At 44.3% G+C, this 19,551-nt stretch overlaps 1 protein-coding gene across 1 annotated transcript in view; it reads left to right on the top strand.

The window, feature by feature from the left end:
• The window catches only part of mmd (mind-meld), a 1,436,357-nt gene that overhangs the window by 361,248 nt on the left and 1,055,558 nt on the right, over positions 1 to 19,551 (top strand). The window contains exon 2 of the mRNA XM_065226841.1: positions 8,181 to 9,404. Within this exon, the coding sequence (XP_065082913.1) occupies positions 9,335 to 9,404 (70 nt within the window). The 5' untranslated portion in view covers positions 8,181 to 9,334. The remainder of the gene's footprint in view (positions 1 to 8,180; positions 9,405 to 19,551) is intronic.

Below are 19,551 nucleotides of genomic sequence, written 5' to 3' on the forward strand. Positions count from 1 at the left end.
CGTTTTGATGTTACATGGCCCTCAAAAGGACTGTTTTGGTGATGTGGTTTTAAAGGGAACGGTATGTAAGGGTTGATGCATATATTATGTCACGCTCTAAAGGGGGGGGGGGTTTAAGATTTTGTGACAAGCAATGCATTAGTTATGGGAAAAACGTCACGATAGGAGGGAGGGGGTAATTTTTTGCTCGATTTAGCGTGACATAATTAATGCATGGGCCCTAACATGACGTTGTAGTAAAAGGATACTGTGAACACCCAGTTCAAAAGGGAAGCATCCTACTGCCACTACTGTGTCGTCGGTGGCTATACAATAAAGCAAATGATCAACAATATTCAAGAATTATTCAGAAACTTACAGCAGACAACAAGGTAAACAAGGGGCGATGGTACGAAAAGTACGTAATAAACCTTTTGGTTGGCAATTTCGGTATTTTCCTTGGAAACACCAAATCGATACATGTGCCACCCAATGTAGTCGGCAGCTTAGGGTTTGATACGAGATCGAGTTGCAGAAAATTCTTCATAAATTGGACGAATCCGATATTCTCAGCTTTCGCGACGTCTACGTTGAAATCCCCCGCAGGTGCTGGTTCCAGGAATTTCATTCATGCCAAGTTTAGTAGAACTCCTAAACCATCCCTTTTGAAATTAGTTATTGGCCCTGAAAAGGGCCGTTTCAGATAGGGAAAATGAACGAAGCTTAACCTCCGAAAAAATACTGACGCTTCAGAGCGTACGCTTGGCGTATTCAGAATAGGTAACAGCGTCACGAATGACGTTTTCCAGCAACACCTTCAGCACACCTCGGGTTTCCTCGTAGATCAGACCGGAGATACACATTATCACGACGAGCCTGACGACAGTCTTGGAAATACCCTGTAAGTTATCATGCTACACCTTACGATGACGTTTGGCTCCTCCTTCGCTGAGTCCTTTGCCTCCCTTGCCACGTCCAGGCCATGTTTATGGTGTTTAAGCTGCCTTTGGGTACGACAGGAAATGGATGCGAAAAACTTTCCATTTAACTCTAGAGAGCGAGCTCAATATATATCGACCTGCTTAACGGTCTAACGCAGAATGATGCTTATTTTGTTCCAGTTTAAATGATCTTTATTTTAGTTTAACTTGGACGATTACCATATAAATTTTTACTAAGTGATTTAATTGCTTTCTTCATCTTTAGGTATGGGCAAAATTCAAAATTTGTTTTACAGAATTAGTCCTAGACTTAGTACACGGTCGACCACCTTGGTGGGATTGGTTTGTTTTGTTTTTAGAATTTGAAGAGAAACTACTTAATACTACTATTTACAGCTTAAAACTAACCTACTCTACTATATACACTTAACCTACTATGTACAAATTGCTTATTAAAGCATGTTCAGAAAGATTGCATTTTTGAATAAATTTAGTTGTCATATCATCAATTTTGGAATCTACTTTGGGAATTTCTGCCTCTTGATGGAGGTCTGCTATTCTTGTGTCGAATGGACGATCTAGGATCATCCTCAACACTCTATTCTGTGCAACCTGGATTTTGTTCCTGTGGGTCTGAGCGCACGATTCCCACACCGGGGCGGCATAGAAGATCGCGGGGGCTATGATCTGTTTGTAAACAGCCAGTTTGTTTTGCCTTGAGAGGCGGGATCTGCGGCAAATGAGCGGATACAAACACCTAACCAAGGCGGAGCACTTAACTAGGGTTTTCTCTATGTGCGAGCGGAACAGGAGCTTCTCATCGAACAACATCCCGAGATAAGTAACATCAGTGGCCACTCGACCCTTGTACCATCCATTATTACGGTACAGGAGGGAGACGGTTTAAGTTTTAATGATTGTCTGTGAAGGAACATGATCGCTTGGGTTTTCGAGGCGTTGATTTTGATTTTCCACGTGGTGGCATAATCAGTAAAGGTGTCAAGGCATCGTTGGAGCTTGTTCGTAATTTCACGAGGCATCCTACCCTTGACGGCTATCGTGGTGTCATCTGCGAACAGAAAGAACACGCAACCGTCTCCTAGAGGAGGGATGTCCGACGTGTAGATGCTGTAAAGCAGTGGTCCCAGCAGACTCCCTTGCGGAACACCTGCTGGGATCGGAAATTGTCCCGAAAGGGAACTATTCAACGACACCCTGAACGACCTTTGCTGGAGATAGTTACGGGTGATTTTCACAAGGTATGGTGGAAAGTTGGAGTTACAAAGCTTGTATATAAGTCCGTCGTGCCAGACATTGTCAAACGCCTTTTCGACGTCTAACAAGGCCATGGCTGTGGACTTGGATACAGCTTTGTTACTTCGGATGTTATTCATCACCCGCACTAGCTGATGATTGGTGGAGTGCCCCTTGCGGAACCCGAACTGTTCCGGAAGAAGAATGTCATGTTCCTCCACAAACTTGTTTAGTCGGCTGAGGATCAATTTTTCGAACAGCTTGCTCAGCGCTGAGAGCAGGCTAATCGGTCTGTAGCTTGACGGTAGTGAAGGGTCTTTCCCAGGTTTGCGGATCGGGATGATTTTTGCCACCTTCCAGATGCTTGGAAAGTAGTGCAGCTCCAAGCATCTGTTGAGGATGGCAGCCAGCAGCGAGTGCACCCTTGCGCTGAGATTTTTCAACTCTAGGTTGAATATTCCGTCAAACCCGGGAGCCTTCATGTTCGTACTGTGTTTCAGCGCTGAGCAAATTTGTTCCTCTGTAATCCGTTCTTCTGGAGGAACGGCACAAGGGGAGGCATCTAACGTCTGGACGCACTGCACAACCTGGTTCTCGAGTGGACTTGGGATTGTAGAGCCAAGCAAATGCGACTGGGCAATGTGCTCCCCAATTGCATTGGCCTTCTCTTCGTTGGTGATAAGCCGTTCGTCATTGACTCTAAGTGGTGGAATGGGCTTGGGGTGAGACTTCAGCACCTTGGCAACCTTCCAGAATGGTCTGGAACGGTCGTCCAGGTTCTGAACGAGCCGCCCGAAACTCTCGTTCCGGATTGAGACCATTCTGGAAGCGATCTGCCGATTCAGATCGACCATTTCGTATTTACGCTGCAGATCCCCAGTCCGCTGAAACTGGCGTCTACGAACATTTCTGAGCCGAATCAAAAGTTTGGTGTGGGAATCAATTGCTTGAAACTTACCCCTCACAGGAACTCGTCGAACGCACTCTTCGTCAGCCACGGATATGGCTTGATGGAGACCCTCCAGGGCCCGGTCGATGTCCTCCACTGTGTCGAGCGGTGGGTTGTCGTCGATGTGGCGGTCGACCACGCGTCGAAACTGGACCCAGTTGACTCGATGGTAGTCCTTCCGCAGGCACGGTGCAGGGGCCACGTTGTAGCCCAGTTCGGTCAGCACCGGTTGGTGGTCCGAACTCAGGTCGTTGATGGCAACCGGCTTGGCTAATCCGGTGTTTGCCAAGAACAGGTCCAGCGTCGATGGGTTGCCCGCCGGTGATGTGAAGGTTGATTCGTCCGGAAACCAGACGGAATAGAGACCATGCTGGGAATGGTCGAATAGCAGGCGGCCGTTCTGGTTCTGCTGGTAGTTCCGCCAGGCCTCGTGCCGGGCGTTCAGGTCCCCTCCGATTACGAAGCGGGCATTGGTGCGGGTTATGATGGCAAGGTCGTTCTTGAACTGCTGTGCTGTACCATTGCTAACGGTACATTGCCGGGGGCAGTAGGCGGCGATGAACCGGACGTTTCCGGTCGATGTTTCCACCTCAACGCCGACGGCCTCGATGATGGAAGTGCGGTAGTGGGGTAGGGTGCAGTACTTGATGCCTTTCTTGATGATGACCGCGACACCGCCCCCCCTGGAGCTGCTGCGATCAAGCCGGACAATGCTGTGGTCGGGCAGCCAGAAGCTGTCACCGGTCTTGAGGTGGGTCTCGGTGAGAAGGCCCACGTCGATGTCGTGCTTGCGGAGGAAGTCTGCAAGCTCAATGTTTTTCGCCCCTACGGAGCGAGCGTTCCAGTTGGCGATCTTTATGGCTTCACGGTCCATAATTAGCGACGAAGGAGATGATAGCTTGGAGCTGTTGTGTTCGTGTTGCGCAGGTGCGCTTGATGATGATGGCCTGGGCCAACAGTGTGACGATCTCATCCGTTGACAGCGGAGAATCGTCTGTAGCTTCACCGGTTGTACCGGCCAATCCCGGAGCAGGGGGATCCGTCGATGGCCCGGCGGCTTGACCGGGTACTGCAGCGGCAGCCAACTGTTGGTTGAGCGGGAGCGGCGGCAACACTGGAATTGGCCGTGATTGGACCGGTGATAACGGAGGAAAGTTCTGCGCGTTGTTTTCTGGAACCTTCTTGCGACCGGGCTGGCTGTTGGACGAGGCCTTCTTCCGGATCTCGGCGTATTCGGCCCGCTTCGGACAGGTCTTACTCGTGGCCTTGTGGGCGGCACCGCAGTTGGCGCATGTGGGAGTGGCTTCCTCGATGCTGTCGCAGTTGTCGATCTTGTGGTTTTTGCCGCATTTGATGCAGCGGCTGGCCATGCGGCAATTCCTGGTGCCGTGCCCGAACAATAGGCAGTTCGAGCACTGAGTGACGCCACGGTGGGTGGGTTTATACCGCTCCCACTTCACTACGATATGGAACAGTGTGCGTGTCGTCTGGAGATCCTTCATGGTTGTGGAGTTCTTCTCCAGATGGACCAGGTAGAGCTGGTCACGATACTTGATGGCCTTGCTGCGGGTCATCTTGTGGACTTCGACCGGCTTGAGGCCGTTCGCCTTAATCTCGTCCATTAAGGTGGTGGTGTCCATGTCGTGGAGCCCGCGCAGCACCACTTTCAGCGGCTTGGTGGCCTCGATGTCGTGGGAGAAGTACTCCAGCTTCATTCTGTCCAAGAGGGCCTGAACTGCGTTGAAGTGTTTTTCGGCCGGGACCATCAGTTTGTAGCCTTCCGTGCACCGTTGAATGGTGCAGCGAAGGCCCTGCTTAATGTAGAAATCCAGCTGCTCCCATAGCCCGGGAGGGAAGCCCTTCACATAGAAGGGTGGCAACTTAACTTTTTTCGGCACCGTCTCAGGGTCCGACTGCGGCTGGGCTCCGTTCTGCAGGGCGGAGAACGGATTGTTGCTCAGCAGCTTTTTTGCTGCTGATACAGTGGCGCTGCTGTCTTCAGGTCTGGGTCGTTTAGTTCCGGGAGGCCCCGGCTGTGGGTCCGCAACGCCTGTCGGGATGGGCAATGGGGTTTTCTTCTGCTTCTTCTGGGCTGGCTCGGTGGCGATTTCTTACCCATGGCTGGGTCAGCGAGAGCGTCACTATACAACGCGGAACTAATTCGACTTGCGAACGAACGAACGAAACTAGAGAGAATTCAAATCGACTGAACTGCTCAACAGTCTGGCAGCGAATGGATGATGCTTATTTTGACCATGAATACCTCTTTTATACCTACTCGAAGGCTAAATTCTTCTTGCAAGTTGTTACATTTTTGTTCTTTCGTCGTTTACGATTGGTTGAACATAACAAAAGTATGTTATTAAATAGAGGAGAAAGCGGTTGAAATTTTAATTCAACGTGTTCGATTCATCGTATCTGCACCGCAAGCAGACCGCTCGTAAGTCAACTGGAGGAAAGGCTCCACCTAAAATCGCCCAGGACTTTCAAGACCAATCTGCGCTTCCAGAGCTCGACCGTTGCAGGAATCCAACAAGGCCATCTGGTCGGTCTGTTCGAAGATACCAACCTGTGCGCCATCAACGTCAAGCGTGTCACAATTATGCCAAAGGACATTCAGCTGGCTCATCGTATTCGTGGTGAACGCTCTTAATTTATCCGTTGAAATCTAATTAAGCTGGCCCTTTTCAGAGCCATTAAAATATTCCACAAGAGAGTCGGGAAGGACATTTCTGCTGCTTTCACTAATCGCATCACAGTGAATCATGATCTTAAAATTGCAACCAGCAAGTGCCCTAGAACCAAAAGCGGTGCAATGCTAGTTTTCATTGCTGTGACGACGACTGTAAGGGGCTTAGAAGCAGAATTCTCTATCGATTTCCTCTTTTGTGATCACCATGGCTTCACTTACCTATTTCGCACTATTTCTGCTATTCTCTTCTATCAACCACACCAACAATGGTATCAATGAATGTTGGCCGTCGAGTTAACGTTATCCAACCTTCTTAGTTGCTACTCCGTGAATGATCAGAACTAATCAACTTGCACAGTGTGGTTGTTACTAGAGACCGAGAATTCCTCAACATCTCCACGGCTGTCTCGAGAAAGATAGTTGCGTTAGTGAGGTTGGTTATTTTTAGATCAGGACTCATGTGGTAAGTTATGCGGTCGGTTAAAGCAGAATTTGTTTTTATTTAAATCTAGTGGGGATATGATAAGGCAAAGTGAAAATTTGCAAGGCTGAAGACTGGCCTGGATTGAACCTCGACCTTCTGCTCAGTAAGCAGAAACGGTAACCACTGAGCTATCGAGCCTCGCCGTAATGCTACATCGGCATGTTTCGTCTTGGAATAATTCCCTGATGACTGTGTTGGGAAAGCAGCATAAGCATATACGAAATTGGTCAATTTATTAGGTAATTCGATGTTTTTGGACAATGCTGGATATTTACCCCTTTTTCAATAGTTTTTTGTTGAAAATCAACAATTGGAAGCATTGTTATCGATGCGTGGAGAATTTGCTGATCAATTGGTGATAAAAATTTTGAAATTGGACCAGGGGCAGCTGAGTTATTAACGTTCAAAATCTTTCACAATCTTGTTTCATGTTCCATTTTCGGTTTTCACAAAGTGTACCCTCATATAGAAATCACAGACGTAGTCCTACGTCAAAAGTGCTCCGTTGCCTTAATAGCTTGAAAACCCTGTCCCAAGTCAAGCAATCATTATATCACTAGTGGTGCAAATCAAATGGAGAGTCACCTAACATGACGTAACTTTTGTCACCTCTCATGATGTGACTGTTATCACCTCACTAGTGACAGAGAGTCACACGACTCGTAAAATAGGCCTGTATAGCTAACCTCCCAAGTAACCAGGGAGACTGATACACGGCTAACATAGGACATGCTAAGCTTTATATTTGCCGCATATTAGCCTTATATTGCAGAAAGGCAAATTAGCGGGCTTGTTGGTTACTTGGGATGAATTGATGTATGAAAGAAGACTCAAAAGTGGCAGCTTTACGGAACCGATATCCGTTTTATGTTTTACAATGATTCTTAACACAAGAGTTAGTACAAGAAGGGGCCGAAACTGAATAGGTTATTAACAATAAAATTCCATCTAATTCCAACACTCCTTGCAATCTTTAAGTTGACGATGTGCTAGAGGAAATAAAATAGCTTCAATTTCAAAACCATCCGCTAGATACTTACGACTCGAGTATGTAACAACCGATAGAACCGGTTCTGCACATCGGAGGTACATGAGCGAATCGGCAATCATCCCTTTGCCAGTGGTGACAAGGGGAAACATCCCTCAACTCCCCTCATCAACAGATGAGTTTAATAAAGGGAATGCTCGATCCGACTCGTACTTTTAATTGTCCTTTGTTCGCTTTCTGCTTTCTATATACAATTTCCCCACTGCCGTTCTACAACGGAACTATCAATTCTATACATCAAACGCCTCATCCTTCGCACAAAATTTTCAACTTAAGCCTAATATTGACGTTAAACATCTCCAACTGTTCATTATCATGCCTACAACATTGTAAGAGAGGGGGTTGGTCCTATGATTGTTAATTATGATTGAATAACGAAATCTATCAACAAGCAAAACACCATTATTCCAACGTTATCAGCGCATATTCAACCTGAACAGTATTTTAAAATCAGCACTGCAGGTTTTTTGCTTCTACTGATCAACCATCAAAGCTCTGCGTTACAAAGTTCTCGGTTTGCTTTAGTATAAGTCCATAGCGACAGGAAAAAAAACTAATGTTTTTCCTCAAAGTCCGCATGGATTACCGCTGTTCAAGCAAGGTGGATAATATAGAAAAATAACCCTCTATAATCCTGCAAGCTGCAAAAGCTTTCTTCATACCGTTTTGTTTTTTCTCAAACTATCCTCCTTCAAACCGACTTTCCCTTCCCGTTTTTCCATCTTTTCAAAGTCCCGCACAAACAGATCATAAAAGCAAATGAAATTGCTCCGCTCTAATTATATCAAACTGATTTTTCTCTCTCTCTCTCTCGCTTCTTTCTCCATCGACAGGTAAGCCTTCGCAAGCTCTGGTCTCGGGAATTACGAAGAATAATAAAACTACATCAGCAACGACAACAACAACAACAACAACAACAACAAAAGAAAACTACACCCACTTGGGTGGGATTGAAATTGCGACAGACTAACTGACTCACTGGGGCAGTAACTCGGACGTGGAGAAATATTCCTTGCACATCCTCCAGAGTTGTTCCTCTCTCGGGTGGCTGACAGTATAAAGAAACACAAACAGCCTGAAGAGAGGGATAGAGAAGAAGAAAAAAAAAACGGAACACAATAGGATTACAACAAAGGCGGAAAACGAATTCGAGAGGAGGGGAACTCCTTTGAGCGCGCGCGACAAGGACAGAGAAAATAACAATTAAGTGCACCTTCGAAAGTAGTCCCTTTGTTTCCTATGTATGGATAAGTAGTCGGTAGAGATATACGGTAAGACGGAGAAGAAAACAGAAACTAGGTTAGAGGAAGCCGTTTCCTTCTTTCAACGATTTCGAAACGAAAGAAAAAGTAGAATCACGACCCGGTTCTACAGAGGTTTCAGTGCAGTTTGGATAACAGGAACTACGAGTAAAACTAACGCTTTTAGAGTGGATGTTTCACTATTCGGGCGCGTGTGTGTTTGTGTGCATCCACTGAGTGGTAGGCCCCGATGGCCACCGTTTTCCAAACTCAACAGTCAATATCTGTAAAACGAAACTCGATTGATTTCAACCGCCAAGGTCGTGTAACGAGTAGCTGTTGTGAGTCGACGTGGGGCGTGTGACGACGAGGAGTCTCCTGTGTCTATTGTCTCCGATAGTTTGGGTTCCTTTTCGAATGGCACCACAGTACCAGCAACGTCTGTACCACCATCCGGAGACGACGACGACGACGACGACGACACAGACGAAGGTGAAGACGAACGCAGCTACCGTTACCCACGTTGATAGTACCGTATCAAGCTTAACACTAGCAAGTACCTTTAGTAATACTGCAAGCGATTGTTGTGACGATTTTACCGCCAGCTGCTGCCGCTGCTGCTGCTGCTACTGTAGAGTCGAAGGTTCAAAGGAAGAGGAAGGCGGCAGTCGTTGCGGTGGTGATTTGCAGCTGGTGGCGAACAACTGTAGTCGACGACGACAGCATCGGCAACTACTCTAGCAGCAATGAAACTCGTGAGCCCACTGAGGGCCGCCATCCTAGCCCTCGTTATGGCACTCGCCGAGTCGGCTGGAGGTAAGTGCATCGCTAGAGATTGAAATTGATTTCATGTACATAAGTGTATGCTCAGATGACAATCTTTTGATCAGTTAGAAGTCTTGTTAACGGTCATGTGATTCAAACAACTCTAAATGATTATCAGATCAAAAATAGAGGCGAAAAAATTTGCGTAAAAACTGAAATTAGTGTATTTATTCCGGTTCGGGTGGGCTGCAGAAACAAACTGGTGTGATTAGCCCTGCTTCCTTTGAATTCCGTTTAATCTCTTTGGACCATCTGACCCTCTTCTCTAGCAAGCATTTTCAAGATATACTGTACAAGATAAGTACGGGCCTAAGCGTGCAGCTCTCTATTCATGGTTCATGTACCTGTCTATGTAAGCAGTTTACCTCGTTTTTGACGTAGAATTACGTCTTGCTAATTAAAAAATATGTGTGGTGAAATAGTGCGAGGTTCTGAACGCTTGTAACTTTGTCATTTATAAATAATAGAAAAATCCAAATACGCCAATCAATAGAATATTATATTACGATTGATGAAATTTGATGAAATAAATAGTTAACTTAAGTATTGACTTCTTCAAAAATCTTACCGTTATCTTCAACAAATATTTGGAGCTTGGCTACTTCCCTGCATGCTGGAAGTTGGTCAAAGTTATTCCAACTCACAAGCCTGGCAAAGATCCTACCAGTGCCAAAAGCTATCTCCCCATCAGCCTCTTGTTCTCCATCTCGAAGCTATTCGAAAAGTTGATACTCAGCCGTCTGCTGGTGTTTTCAAATGATAATAAAATCTTTCTCAAAGAGCAATTCCGGTTTAGGAAAGGCCACTCTACCATTCACTAACTCGCACGGGTTACTAACATCATCAAGCGGAACAAGTCCGTTTCCAATACATCTGCCATGGCATTATTGATCGTCGAGAATGTGTTTGGCAACATGATGGCCTAGTGTACAAGCTGCATCGATACAACTTTTCGATCTACCTCGTGAAGATCATCAAAAACTACTTGTCGGGCAGATCATTCCAGGTCTACTTGAACAATGTCCCTTCTGATACATTCAACGTTGATGCATGGGGTTCCTCAGGGTAGCCTGGTATCCTGTCAATGTTCGCAGATGACACCTCCATCATCTGTGAGAGTCGAGTGATCCGTGCTCTGGCGAGTAACCTACAATCAGGCCTGGATGTTCTGTCCGACTATTTCAAGAGTTGGAAGATTTGTATCCATGCAGCTAAAACACAAACCATTCTGTTTCCACACTCGAATTCAAAAAAAAAAACCCATTGCGGCGATATTTAACCGCAATGGATGAAAATGATAAAGGCGGGGGATGGTCGCTTTCCATCTCAGACGACGAAACTCTTAACTCCACCTCATACGAAAGTCTCGAGGAAGTTGTAGAAATGGAAACCCTTGACGTCCCAGTTGACTCGCTCTCCAGCAAAAATACTGGAGTATATCCCAAGAAAAGGTATCCCCCACAACCCTCTCCCCCACCTTCTCCTCCTCGTCCTCCTGCACCCCCACACCATTGCCCCCAAAAATCTCTGCGCTTCCCCGCCTAAAGGCTTACCCAGAAGCCTCGAAAGGCCCATGGGTTGTTTATTCCGGCCCAAACAAAAACCTTTGAACATTCCGAGGATCTCTAAGGATCTAACAACACATTTTTCGGTCGTTACCGATATTTTCAAGGTAACACCAATAAAACTGCACGTTACCGTTGATGACCGGAAGCAGGCTAACCAAATTGATGCATGCGAGCTTTTTTTCATTGGAATACCGAGTCTACATACCCAGTAGTGAGGTAGAAATTGAAGGAGCGGTCACCGAAGCGAGTTTGATGATTTCTTGGGTCCCGATTCCTTCGGAATCTTTAAAAACCGTGCTCTGCCGAAAGTGAAGATATTGAACTGCCTTCAAATGCAGTCAGTATCCGTAGTAGGCTCCAAAAAAACTTATTCCTTGTCAAACTCGTTTCGTGTGACCTTTTCGGGTTCAGCGTTACCTCACTACGTCGCTATTGGCAAGGTTCAGCTGCCTGTACGTCTGTTTGTACCTCGGGTAATGAATTTCTCGAAATGTAAACAACTTGGTCATGCATCGGACTACTGCTCGAACAAACCACGCTGCGATCAGTGTGGCGAGCAACATGAAGAGGGCCCTTGCGGTGCTCTTCCAAAATGCGTGTACTGCAAGGAAAGCCGACATACCCTGACTGACTGCCCGAGGTATAAACAGCAGGGAGAAAAACTTAAGCGGTCTCTGCAAGCTCGCTCCAAGAGAACACTAGCAGAACTCTTGAAGAATACCGCTTCATCTTCTCAGACCACACCAAAAAGCAGTAACACGTTCTCCATTTTGCCAGTTGATGATCTAGACTCTGGCTCAGAGGTCGGTGAGGGTAGTCCGTTTGTCTTTAAGGGCAATACGAGAAAACGAGCAAAAAAACACACCACCAAAAAGCCTCGTAAGGCCACTCGTATGGACCACCCTTCCACCTTGGAAAAATCAAGAGGTAACGGAAATGCACCGAAGCCCATTCCACCGGGTTTTCAACCTTGTAATTATGACAAGAACTTTCCGTCACTTCCAGGATCATCTAAAACCCCAGATGTCCCAGTTTTTCGGCCAGAAAAGCAGCTGAATAATCAGCAAGAACATGCCTCCATGTTCACGTTTTCTGGTATTGTGGATAGCTTCTTCAGTATATTCAATGTCTCTGACTCAACGAGGAGCATTATTAATTTAGTGCTGCCAATGGTGAAAACTCTTTTGAAGCAACTAGCTTCTAGGTGGTCCTTCCTTGCATCGATCATATCTTTCGATGGATAATTCTCCGAATGAGGTCGGGGATATGATCTCTGTTCTTCAGTGGAACTGTAGAAGTCTTATGCCAAAACTTGACATATTTAAATTTTTAGTTAACAACTCACTTTCTGATGCATTTGCCCTTTGTGAAACATGGCTCTCTTCAGACAACGATCTTGCTTTCCACGATTTCAACATTATTCGCCTTGATCGGGCAGATTCGTATGGAGGGGTGCTTCTGGGGATCAACAAGCTCCATTCCTTCTACAAAATCGATCTGCTTTCGGTGACAGGCATTGAAGTTGTTGCATGTCAGGTTAATATTCGAGGTAAATGCCTCAGTATTGCCTCAGTATATCTTCCACCGTGAACTGCGATTTCTCGTCAAAGTTTCTCGGATATCTGCACGGCTATGCCGGAGCCACGGTTGATCTTGGAAGATTTTAACTCTCACGGTACAGGCTGGGGGGAACTGTACGACGACAACCGCTCAACCTTGATATACGACATGTGCGACTTCTTCAAAATGACAATTCTGAACACCGGGGAAGCAACACGAGTAGCCAAACCTCCAGCAAAAATAAGCAGATTAGACCTCTCACTTTGCTCGAGTTCACTATCGTTGGATTGCTCGTGGAAAGTAATTCAAGATCCCTACGGTAGAGACTATTTTCCAATCAAAATTTCTATTGCCAATGGTTCATCTTCTGCTCGTTCGGTCAACATCGCGTACGATCTTACGAAAAACATTGACTGGCGAAAATTCGCGACCTCGGTTCTTGATGCCAGTCAATCGGTTGACGTACTTCCTCCGCTGGACGAGTACTCCTTTCTCGCGCGTGTCATCATCGATTGTGCGCTGCGAGCCCAGACGAAACGTGTTCCGGGTGTTTCCGTCTGCAAGCGACCTCCCACCCCGTGGTGGGATAAGGATTGCACCGACGCGAACAGCGAGAAGTCCGCCGCGTTTAAACGCTTCCGCAAACACGGTAAGGTCGGGGACTTCGAGCGGTACACCGACCTCGAGAAAACCTTTAAGGACTTAATTAAAGCAAAAAAACGCGGTTACTGGCGTCGGTTCGTCGATGGTTTGTCGCGAGAGACTTCCATGAGAACACTCTGGAATGTCGGCAGGAGAATGCGAAACGCGTCATCACCGATTAATGAAGACAAGGAGTACTCGGACAGATGGATTTTCAGCTTTGCGCGGAAAGTTTGTCCGGATTCGGTACCGGTCTAAACCAACGTTCGTGATCGTCCGTCGGGTAATAACGAAATAGATTCCCCGTTTTCGATGGTGGAATTCTCACTTGCTCTCCTTTCATGTAACAACTCAGCTCCAGGAATGGATAGAATCAAGTTCAACTTGCTCAAAAATCTCCCAGGCGTCACGAAGAGACGCTTGTTGAACTTATTCAATCAATTTCTGGAGCACAAGATTGTTCTGGATGACTGGAGGCAAGTAAGAGTTATCGCCATTCGAAAACCCGGTAAACCCGCGTCGGATTATAACTCGTACCGTCCCATCGCGATGCTGTCCTGTATACGGAAATTGTTGGAGAAAATGATTCTTTTTCGTCTAGACAAATGGGTCGAGTCGAATGGTTTACTTTCAGATACGCAATTTGGATTTCGGAGAGGCAAAGGAACGAGCGACTGTCTTGCGTTGCTTTCAACTGAAATTCAACTGGCCTATGCGCAAAAACAGCAAATGGGTTCAGTTTTCTTGGACATTAAAGGTGCTTTTGATTCTGTTTGTATCGATGTCCTTTCGGATAAACTTCACGATAGTGGGCTTTCACCAATTATGAACAACTATTTGAGCAACTTGTTGTCTGAGAAATATATGAGCTTTTCTCATGGAAACTTGACAACTTCACGAATTAGTTACATGGGTCTCCCCCAGGGTTCATGTTTAAGCCCCCTTCTTTATAATTTTTATGTAAAAGACATTGATGGTTGTCTTGATAAAAATTGCTCGCTAAGGCAGCTTGCAGATGACGGGGTTGTGTCCGTTATAGGGCCAAGTGCACCGGACCTGCAAGGACCATTGCAAGATACCTTAGACAATTTGTCTACTTGGGCTATGAAGCTGGGTATAGAATTCTCTCCGGAGAAGACTGAGTTGGTTGTTTTTTTCTAGGAAGCATCATCCTGTACAGTTACAGCTTCAACTAAAGGGTAGAACAATCACTCAAAGTATATCTTTCAAGTATTTAGGTGTCTGGTTTGATTCCAAAAGCACGTGGGGAAAACATATTGCGTATGTGAAACAAAAATGCCAACTAAGAATCAATTTTCTTCGTACAATTACTGGAACTTGGTGGGGAGCACACCCGGAAGATCTGATCAGGTTGTATCGAACAACCATCTTGTCGGTTCTAGAGTACGGTAGCTTCTGTTTTCAATCCGCGGCGAAAACACATATCCTGAAGCTGCAACGGATTCAATACCGTTGCCTCCGAATCGCGCTCGACGCATACGATGAGCCTCGAAGTACTAGCGGGTGTTCTCCCACTGATAGATCGTTTCGCGGAACTGTCCTTCCGGTTTCTTATCCGTTGTGAAGTAATGAACCCATTGGTAATAGAAAACTTTGAGAAGCTGCTCGACAGAAATCATCAAACAAGATTCATGAGTCTCTATTACGAGTACATGACGCTGGAGATTGGCCCTTCTTCATTCAATTCCTCTCGTGTTTGCCTCCAAGACTTTTATAGTTCCTCTGTAAATTTTGATCTGACCATGTTGCAAGAAATCCGTGGAATACCAGATCACCATCGGTCGATGGTTGTTCCCTTAATTTTTGCAAACAAGTATCACCATGTTAGTAACAATAAGAGTTTTTTCACAGATGGGTCAACTATAAACGCTTCCACTGGATTTGGAGTATTCAACGAATTTCATAGCGCCTCATATCAACCGCAACCGTATACGTTGCGGAACTAGCAGCCATATTTTACGCAGTAGAGCAAATTGCCTCACTACCATCTGATCACTATTTTATTTTTACTGATAGCCTTAGCTCGTTGGAGGCTATTCGATCAATGAGGCCGATTTAGCACTCCTCGTATTTCCTGACCGAAATCCGAGCTAAATTGAGTGCTTTATCTAACAGCTCCTATACTATCACCTTAGCTTGGGTCCCATCTCATTGCTCAATTCCGGGTAATGAGAAAGCGGACTCACTAGCTAAGGTGGGCGCTATTGGAAGGCGATATTTTTGATCGACAAATCGCCTTTGCGGATTTTTTCTCAATTACCCGTCAGCACGTCCTCACACACTAATCCAGGCCTCCATCGTTCGGCAAATTTTGAACTACAGAACTGGTCGGTAAAAGTTTAAAAATCAATGAAAAATCCAATTATTAGAAAATTTATTCTGAACTTGTACAGAATTTGTTTGGTCTACCCCATTTATTGATGAAAAATAAAATTTATAAATTTTCTTGATTTCTCACGTGTAACGGTCATTTGACAATTTTACCGACTTGTTCTGCTGTTCAAAAACCCGGTAAATTCCTACTGACTTCGGTGATCTGAATTAAGTGTGCACCAACTGGCAACAAAAATTGAATGAGAGTGATCTGGGAAGATGGTTACATTCCATTCTCCCACAGGTGTCGAACAAGTCATGGTTCAAAGGATTGGACATGAGCCGTGACTTTATACGTGTCATATCAAGGCTCATGTCCAATCACTACTCGTTAGACTCGCATTTCTTCCAAATCGGGCTCGCAGGCAGCAATTTGTGCGCTTGTGGTAGTGGCTATCACGATATCGACCACGTGCTTTGGTCATGCACCCTCCATTGTGTTGCTAGATCCGTGTTATCCGCATCCCTCAGGGCCCGAGGAAAACATCCTATGCTGCCCGTTAGAGACATCTTGGCGAGCCGAGATCTCGAATATTTTAATTTAATTTATGTGTTTTTTAAAACGGATCGATCTGAGGATTTAGTAGTTAGTGTAATCTTGTGTTCCCTCAAGTTATTAGCTGCCCATCGGTGTACCCCCATGTTTGTCTTTTTCATCAGTTGGTCGCTTAGTTCGAGATCAAGAGAACATTACTCTCCAAACCTTGTGTTCTCAATCCCTACCCTGCCATCCATTTGTTACAATTTGTTGCCCCTAACCTCGAGATAGCCGCGAGTAATCAGCCCCCGCTTTACTAACGTTAGTTTTAAGAAATTTTGTAACCTAAACAATGAATATCGGCTCCGCAAAGCTACGGCAAATAAGCCTGGAAAAATAAACGCATTGATAAAAAAAAAAATGATTTTTTTTTTTCATGTCTGAACTAATTTTTTTTTAATTTGCTATTTTTACACAAAACTAAACCAGTGAAGTTCAAAATCATCTCAGAATCCAATAAAATTAAATTTGCGATTCAATTTTGTCTAATCAGCACTTGAGTTCACTTTGATTAATCGAGAATTTCATATGCAAAGGGCTCATGATGCATCTCTCGCCAAATTGTATTCGGAATTGGCAGCACCCTCTCAGAGCTCAATTAAACTTTCTGGCCATGTAGACCATGTCTAAAAAATATCATTCCCTTATTCTGTTGTCTACAAGTGAGAGAAAAAAGACAAGATTTTTCATATATTATTTATTTATACATTTTCAATGTTTTAAACCTATTTTCATACATACTATTTTTTCCTTTTTCCAATCATGTTAAATAATTTTGGTTCATCTTCTGAATTAGAATACCTTTTTGTCTCTACTTTGTCACCAGTTAAAGGCACAAAACTGTGGAATTTCTGTGTGCCAGATATTGTCTTTGTGCTGTTAAATAGTTCTTCGAGTTCTTCTGACATTTCGATGTCCTGTTCAGTGGATGTACTCGAAACGTAGTTTTGTGATATTTTTATCTGTTTGTTCAACTGCCCAGTTTTATAATTCGCGTGGAGTTTTTATGGTGTTTCCATAATCTCCGAGATCCGAGATGTGCAGCGAGCATTTCTCACTTCATTTTTGCTACGCAAAATCAAATACAGTTTATTACTAGAGTTAAAATCTCCATTTTAACGTATCTTCAACAAGCTTAAACTCTATTCTATCGACTGCATCAAACAGAACTCTGTTTTGTCAACGTTGTGCAAAGTTATTAGCAAATGAGCAGTTCGTGAGTTAAACTGTGTATGCCAAGCATGTCTGAAGGAAAGAAGAAAATAAAAAAAATAATGGCAATTAGGAGGTTGCAGTTAAAATTTGACAGAATCATCAGGATGACTGTTCTTACCTAGATCATCTACGGATTGATGGCCACTCGTTGATGGACCTGGATCATCCCTGAGGTTTGGAGAGCGGCCAATATGGTCAATGTTCCATTTGAAGCCTATCGAAAGCCGATTCATGAAAATCCATGAAGAATGAGCTGTCGTTAGGCTTGTTTTGGTGTAAAAATGCAATTTTCTCGTACGAAAAGTTCCCTCGGGGGCATCTTGAAGGTTTCGAGACGGACCAATGTTTTCAATGATCCATTTGAAGCTTATGGAAAACCTATTCAGGACAAATATGAAGAAAGAGTTTTCGCACGAAATGTTTTGGTGTAAACTTGCAGTGGCCCCTGCTAAAGGTTCCCCCGGGGGCATCTTGGAGGTTCCGAGAGCGACTAATGTGGTGAATGAAGCATTTAATGTCTATCAAAAGCCTATTGATTAAAATCCATGAAGAAAGAGCTGTCACATGGCATGTTTTGAGTGATTAAAAGATCTGACCGCACTCAGAACCCTTCATCAGAACCGATTCCAGGGAGATGGCCATATCTCGATCGGTTATAGACCAATTTAATTTCGTAGCATATCATTCGCTTTGGAAATGTTTTTTTCTTCCTGTGTATTAACTGAAAATATCGAGTTTTAAAAGGCATCCTATATAAAATCACATCACAAATTCAGAAAGTTAGATATGCCCTCCGGAAACCCAGAATATCTCCAGTATCCGGTGACCATGGATATTTTCATGGTTACACCACAATATTGGTTTTTCAGTCGAATGCTTTTGGAAGAATTAAAATCGGATAATATTTGACGAAGCTATAACACTCCAAAGTTGACAAAAGAAATTGCCTATACTAGTTATTTTGAGCATCCCCTGTATATGTTTGATATTACACACTAACACTTTCAGTACTGATCTGATTCTACCTTTATTCAGTATATTTTTTTTAAATAGGGCACCGTGCACAAACCACGTTTAACGTTTTAGAGAGGTTTAAGACCTCCCTACTCCTGCCTAGACAATCATCCTAACAATTTATGGAAATGTATGTATGACAATCACTTCCCGCGCTATACTCCTCCCCCCTCACCCAAACTACGTGCTTTATGAACAGGTCCAAGATACAATCTAAGACCTTCAAACAATTGAAGCACTCTCACAAATTAAATTGCTGTAAACAAATTTTAAGTTTTTTTTTTAAATATTCCAGGTGCATTTAACCCTCCGTGTTTTATAAAAATGTGTGACCGTAGATTTTTATTCAAATGTCGTTAAAACTATTCCTAGAATACACCAAAATGCTCCAGAAAAAATCACGTGCATATTATAAATGTGATATAATTCGGGCGTAAATGCGTTATTCCAACGCTGTCTCGTGAAGTCCGATGCTTGGAAGTAATTTCACTCGTTCATCGCTGCTGTTAGAATTCATGTCTCTCATGCTGAAGGTCATCAGTTGAAATATCATGGCGGCGTAAATATTTTCTTCCATCTAAATTGTCGTTTCCCAGTGTTCACTCGGTTGTCGACAGAAACAGATCACTCTCGATGTATGTCACGCGATTGTCTGATTACTCGGCAGCAACCATTGTGTGGTCCTCCTCATTGTTCTTCATCAGCAGTTCTTTTGGTCGATGCGTCGTCGACTTTGGAAAGCAACCGTTTCGTGATGAGTGTGTGAGTGATGAGCACTCTGCCCTTCGTTGGCGATATTGTCATACAAAGAAACTATTGGAAGCGGCTCCCGTTCTGATGGAGGAGGCTTTTTGGATAGCGTTATTATTTATTTTATTGTACCTTTTGACGATAATTTTAAGATGTTTTGTATATTGAACAAGAATCCTCGGCTCTGTGAAGTTAATTCGATTGAGCCTTATGAAATAAATCAACGAAAAAAAAATTGTCATTTCGGATCACAGTGCAATGGTGTTGCTAACTAGAGTCACATAAAGGGTGATACGGTCAAAATTTGGTCAAGGGAAAACGCGTGTAAATCGGTGAAATCGTTTATTTAAAAAATCAAATTAAATTTCTTTTTCAAGTTCAATTAGTATAAAATTCAGGAAAAATATTCAGTTAGGCTTCCGCTTTTCCAAATCCGAATTGCCGGGCCTTACGCTTG

Source organism: Ochlerotatus camptorhynchus, unplaced genomic scaffold, assembly GCF_037179485.1.
Source record: "Ochlerotatus camptorhynchus isolate MF236.1 unplaced genomic scaffold, CSIRO-AGI_Acam_v1.1 ptg000262l, whole genome shotgun sequence".
Classification (NCBI taxonomy): domain Eukaryota; kingdom Metazoa; phylum Arthropoda; class Insecta; order Diptera; family Culicidae; genus Ochlerotatus; species Ochlerotatus camptorhynchus.